General features: G+C 37.7%; 1 protein-coding gene across 1 annotated transcript; it reads right to left on the bottom strand.

Annotated features, from left to right (window-relative positions):
* Window positions 1-2184: 2184 nt before the first annotated feature.
* Window positions 2185-5913, bottom strand: LOC104597092 (mannose-1-phosphate guanylyltransferase 1). Its single transcript, XM_010258490.3, has 5 exons — window positions 5518-5913; window positions 4216-4347; window positions 3669-3731; window positions 3322-3561; window positions 2185-3207 (listed from the first exon to the last, which is right to left on the bottom strand). The coding sequence occupies exons 2-5, from the start codon at window positions 4324-4326 to the stop codon at window positions 2536-2538; spliced, it is 1086 nt and encodes a 361-aa protein (XP_010256792.1). The 5' UTR covers window positions 4327-4347; window positions 5518-5913; the 3' UTR covers window positions 2185-2535.

Below are 5913 nucleotides of genomic sequence, written 5' to 3'. Positions count from 1 at the left end.
TCAAACAATGCTCATCTTGTATTTAGAGGTGTCAATGGTATTAGAAAATCCGATTTTAAATTTGAGATTCGACATAATTGAATCAACTTCAGATAATTTGAGTATTACAATCAATCGAATTTAAATATGACCTGATTTAATTTGTTTTAATAAATATTCAAATTTGATCAATTATTTAATTCTTATATATAATATACATATTATTTAAATATTTTTTATAATTAATATATAAAATAATTTATACATTTATATACTTTATATGAATAAAATACTTATTTTATCTATAAATTAATTGATCAAATTTAAATCAAATCAAATATTCGGAAATTTAAATTTCAAATTCGAATTCAGTGTGTGGGAGTGGTATTGATTGATCAAAACCCCAATCTGAGAGTGGATGGGTATGTTATTGGAAGAACTCCTGTTCGAGGGTTTGACCAATTAAAACTACCCCTGAACTTTCATGGGTTAGTACGCACCTTATGCAAGACACGAAAATGGCAGGTGTTTGTTACAAATTACAGATATCACCTTACCTTGTATTTAGGGATGGCAACTCTCAACCCCCTGAAGCAGCCCTCCAAATTTCTAGATTCTAGCACATTGTTCCATGATCCAATAATGCTGTTAAGGGTGGAAGTAAAATTATTAAATTGCTCATTCAAGATGCTATGGGATGATAATAACAAATATCAAAAAGATCAAAATAACCATCCTAAAGCACAAATTCTTCTTAAGGCATTACCAGGATAAATTAGAGAGAAACATATGAGAGTTAGGGCTTTTAGAAAAACTAAGTAAAAAGGATAAAATAGACTAATAAAATAATATAAAGTTTTAGAAATGTTTAAGCCAATATTGTATCAAGTTAACCCACAAAATATTAATGGTGGGACAAAGTGATGGTTGTTTGTTATAAAACAAAGTTGGAGGGGCTAAGTATCACTAACCCTAAGTACTGGGCGGCTGTCTATAATTAACCTAATGTTTTTTATTTAATTTGTTCTTAATAAAAGTGTCAACTGTCCCTAAATAATAAAGCCCGGATGCATCACATCCATGTATGCGAAACACTCATAATTGTTTACTTAGCCTCTTGTACGAAGTGAACAGCAGAATGGCAGATCCAGAGTGAAATATCGGGATAATGGTTCGTTGTCACCATGCTTTTTTTTTTCTTTTTTCTTTTTTAATTTTCTGTTGAAAAGGACAAAGGCAATTTCATTGTAATTTCAGACTACAGACGGTTTTGCAAATTGCAATATTTTATCATACAAAAAACGGGACTTTTCATGTCTTATTTGGATCTCAACCAATTAATCAATTTAGCTTTTCACGTCTCACTTGAGGAAGGGACACAGATAAATTAAAAACGACAAAACAACTTTTAAGTGCACCTTCGAGGAAGCTGCATGATGCATCAATATCTTAACAAGGATATGCAAAATAAGAGATATGGCTGCTTCAGAACTCACCCCACAAATAACCAAGGCAGGAAGCCGGAGAGACCAACTACAAATTATCCTCCCAAGTCTTTCTCCGACTTGACCAGACCCAGAAGAGAACCGACCTTGTCAAACACTTTTACCACCAGATACGATAGAATGATAGATAGTCCAACTGTTGAACCGGTGAGGTACCTATTCCCAATTTCTCATGATTTTTTACCGTCATACCGTTGACCCAGTGGCCAGTGAGTTATCTGCCTATTTCTGTCTTCCCCCGCTAAGCATCTCTCCTTTTAAAAGGAGCCAACGACCTTTCCTCTGGGGGAGGATTCACTGTAATAATAAATTAGACATCAAGATAGTTTGTGGTCCATGCTAACAACTCGTTCAAATAAACAAAGCCGGTTGCAGCCCCACAAATGAAAAGAAGTGATCAAAGAATCGGACAAAGGGATTGAGTTGAAGTGGCAAACTGGCAACAATATTTTTTAATTGTGGGGACTATCAGACTTGGGAGCACATGCACTTAAATTGACGTCCCAACTATCGGAGAAATGGTACAAACATGGGGTTCAAATTCACCACATGTTTTGCGTCTTGGCAGTAGAACCAATAATGCCACCGACACTGGATCTAGTCTCCTCAGTATCACATTGCTTGTTAAAAGGGGTTCATCTCATGTGCTGTACAACAAAGGTATGTCTAGCTAACGAACAGAAATTCTGAGAATAAGCGATTGGCAATGATAACTTGTATCTACACATCTGCAAATCAAGATTACATCTCAAATCCAGGCCACATATGTATCCTAAGAAAATGCTCAGCCGTAACCATACCTTCTCTATTCTGTTCTGGTATTACATAACACACATTACAGGGGGACTGGACTCATGGGGTAGGGACAGAGCAGGGTGCACCTGAGGTCCACTGACCTTATGCATCTGCAAATCAAGATGACATAACACTAGATTTTACAATCATGAAAGGAAGAGAGAAAGAAGAAGACCCAATTTTCAGACATAATGTCATTACTATGGACAATTTTAACTGCAACTCAAAACCTCAGCTTCATCTCTGGTTCTCACTCTCACATGACAATTTCCGGCTTCAAAATGCTGCTCTTGATCTCTTTGTGGGGTAGAACAACACCACCGTTGCTGTATATTTCATCGCATACATGAACATCTTCCCCAAGGATGGTCATATTTTCTATTCGAGCCCACTGCCCCACAGTGGAGTGCCAACCGATGATGCTGCTGGAGATGCATGCGTGCTTCTTAACGCGAACACCTCTCATTATTGTGCAACGTGAAAGTCTAACCCCTGGCTCAATTACACATCCTGGACCTATAGCCACGTCTGGCCCAATGAGACACCCCTCTCCGATCACGGCAGTCTCATGTACCAAAACATTTCCAACGATATGAGAACCATTGGCCAGATTGGATGAGGATTTCTTCCTCAAGGAGTCCAGATAGAGTCTGAGACCTGTGATGTAATCCTTGGGTTGACCAATGTCCATCCAGAATCCTGGTAAGACCATGGCATAGAGCTTTTGCTCAGCTGCAATCTTTGGGAATACCTCTTTCTCAATTGATGTGGGTCTCAGTTCAATCCGATCAAGAACGGATGGGTTCAACAGGTAAATCCCAGCATTGATCTTGTTACCAACAAATATTTTTGGCTTCTCCACAAACCTTTCAACTTTCCCTGTTGACTCTTCCATAACCACCACACCATACTTGGATGGCTCATCAACCTGCCAAATAAATGGAATAGTTCTCAATTGTTCAATGTCAAATCAATATAACTGGAAAATCATAGTTCAATTACTCTAGTAACGATTGCAGAAAAGAGAAGAATTCAAAGCTACCTTAGTGACCATTATAGAAGCCTCCCCTCCATGGGCTTTGTGGAAAGCTATCATTTCTTTGAGTGGATACTCACTGATAACATCACTGTTGAGGACAAAAAATGGCTCACCAGAGTCATCAATCAGCTTATCCCTTGCCAAAGCTAGAGGACCAGCAGTCCCAAGTGGCTCAGTTTCTTGTGAGCATGTAATCTTAATCCCAAGCCTTGCCTCAAATTCTTTCAAGAAGTTCAGCATCACCTATATAAAACAAGGTGCAACCCCATAAACAATTTCGCTACAAAGAATGGCCAACTAGAACATCAAAAAGGCTTCCTGCAGTGAGATAAATGCTCTAATTGTTTTACCTCTGGTTGGTAATTGATGGCCAAAACTACTTCAGTAACACCAATAGCTTTGAGAGCTTCTATCTGGGACAAATTCAACAATCTATTGTTAAAAAAGAGGCTTTGGTTAAAACAATCCATATAACACCCGAAAATAAAATAGTTTTACTTATTTAATTTTCTGGAAATACTGATAATCTCTTCATAGTACTTGATTAGCTCTTGTGCAAGCACCTAACATTCCAACTTTTTGGGCTAAGGTAATGTAATATTAAAATTTACAACCTGTATTAAAGAAAAAAGAAATAAAGAGGTTCAAGTCATATTACATGTAGTGTTATAGCTTAGGCATCAACTATTCAGAAGTTTAATCCATTTTTTCTTTTTTGATCGAAAGTCGGAAGTTTCTTCCGTTGAGCCTGTCATCATTGCATGGTAATAACCTTTTTGGTAATAATGAAGCACCTAAAATATTAAGGAGGAGCCTATTTACATACTTCAAGCATCAAACAGGTAAAAGTAAACTTTTAAGTTTTGACACAAAAAGCAGGAATTTAGGAAGCAAAACCTGATGCAGAATCATAGGTTTGTTAGCAAACTCAACCAGTGGCTTTGGGAAACTGAGCGTCAATGGCCTCAACCGTGTTCCAAATCCTCCAACAAGAATAAGTGCCTTCATTGTGAGAATATCCTGCCTTCCCTGCCCATAAAATAATCAGGAACTATTCAGCAGGTTTTCACAAACTAAAACAGAATGCCCAGGCATGCATTTGCAAATGAATCCTCCAACAAGAATAAGCGCCGCTCCTCTTTCAGAACTTTGTATTGACAAATATATTTGTTGATATTAAACTATTCAATTGGATTTAACAAGAACACACGAGATGGAAGGGAAGGGAAGAAAACCCCAGTATAAAACAGAATTAGAAATAAAAAGGGATTGAAATCTTAAAGCCGAACATAAGGTAAAACCCTTAAAAAGACACTCAACATCCAAACAAGTGTTAAAAGACTGTGTAATAATGCTAAAACAGCAATGAGAAATCTCTTTGCATGTATTAACTGGAATAAGGATACGAGTTTCAGCTAAACGACAAAGTGGATTTTTTTAAATGAGATCTACGAAACCATTGAATCTAGTAACAGGTCATTTCTTATGGGACAGGGGACTAAATTCATATCAGGTTGCAGTTAGCTACGACTTTATGTTACAGCCACATTGGAACTAGTTTAAGTGATTTTCTTTTCTGATGAATAAGCAGGCGGATGAGATCGGTGTCTGAATAGGACAGAAAACCTAAATATGACCTAAAAAGTAAAAGTTCAAAACACTTAGAGGCGCCACACGAAGCAAAGATGGAATTCTGTAACAACTTGTGCACGACAAGAAGCGAAATGGAATGAAATACAGTAATCACAAATTGTATAGATCGACTTAAGGATCATTACCCCAAAAAAAAAAGACTAAGGATACAGAGAAACCAAGTAGCAGATCTGATAAAAATTTCGCAATTTGTTTTTTTCTTTCTTTTCTAAGGATAAAAGAAATCTCCAATAAACTCTATCAAGCCAAAAGAACCAAAGCAACCAACGAATTGAAACAGAAAAGCTACGATGCCGTATCTCAATAAAATTCAAGAAAACACAGCAATAAGATGAAACACAACCTACATTACTAAATTCCTCCGAAAAATAGAACGAACAATTCCAATAGCGATGAAAGAAGATGCTTAGGTTCCAACACCTCCATACATGATCCTCAAGAAAGTAGTCATCAAACGACATGCATAGCAGAATACAGAGAAAAAACAGATAAACAAACACCGTAAGAGTAGAAATGCAGGATTGCAATGATTCCGCTGGTTCTTACCGAATGCTACTCGAATTTCTGCCGGGAAGCAAAACTCCGGTGACCAATACCGGCGGGATCTATGGATTTCGGTCGTTGTTTTTCCCTCGCTTTTTATTCCCCAAACGGTTCGTTAGGGGGAGAGGGAAGGTAGGGGTTGTGGGAATGCTGGTGCTGTACGCAGTGCGTGTGGTGTTGAGAGAGAGTCCCAACCCAAACATATAAATACAAGCTGGACGGATTTGAAGGTGGGTTAAATTTGATTTCATTATCTCTGAACGAAGAAACCGGTTTCAGGTCCGTGTTGGGAAAGGCTTTCCTCTTGGCATTGCTCGTCTCAGTGAATCCGGTAATTTCAGGAGAGAGAGGCAGAAAGCTCCTATCCTCTATGTATCTTTGCCTAGCTCTCTGCTACGT

Source organism: Nelumbo nucifera, chromosome 2 (genome assembly GCF_055504915.1).
Source record: "Nelumbo nucifera cultivar China Antique chromosome 2, China Antique-T2T, whole genome shotgun sequence".
Taxonomy (NCBI): domain Eukaryota; kingdom Viridiplantae; phylum Streptophyta; class Magnoliopsida; order Proteales; family Nelumbonaceae; genus Nelumbo; species Nelumbo nucifera.
Note: the sequence above shows the minus strand (reverse complement) of the source record. Positions and strands in the feature narration are given on the sequence as shown.

Coding starts and splice junctions, on each gene's coding strand:
- LOC104597092 (XM_010258490.3), bottom strand. CDS start 4,326: ATGAAGGCACTTATTCTTGTTGGAGGATTTGGAACACGGTTGAGGCCA. Junction 3,732..4,215: donor AACCTATGATTCTGCATCAG/GTTTTGCTTCCT, acceptor AATTTGTCCCAG/ATAGAAGCTCTCAAAGCTAT. Junction 3,208..3,321: donor CTTCTATAATGGTCACTAAG/GTAGCTTTGAAT, acceptor TTTATTTGGCAG/GTTGATGAGCCATCCAAGTA.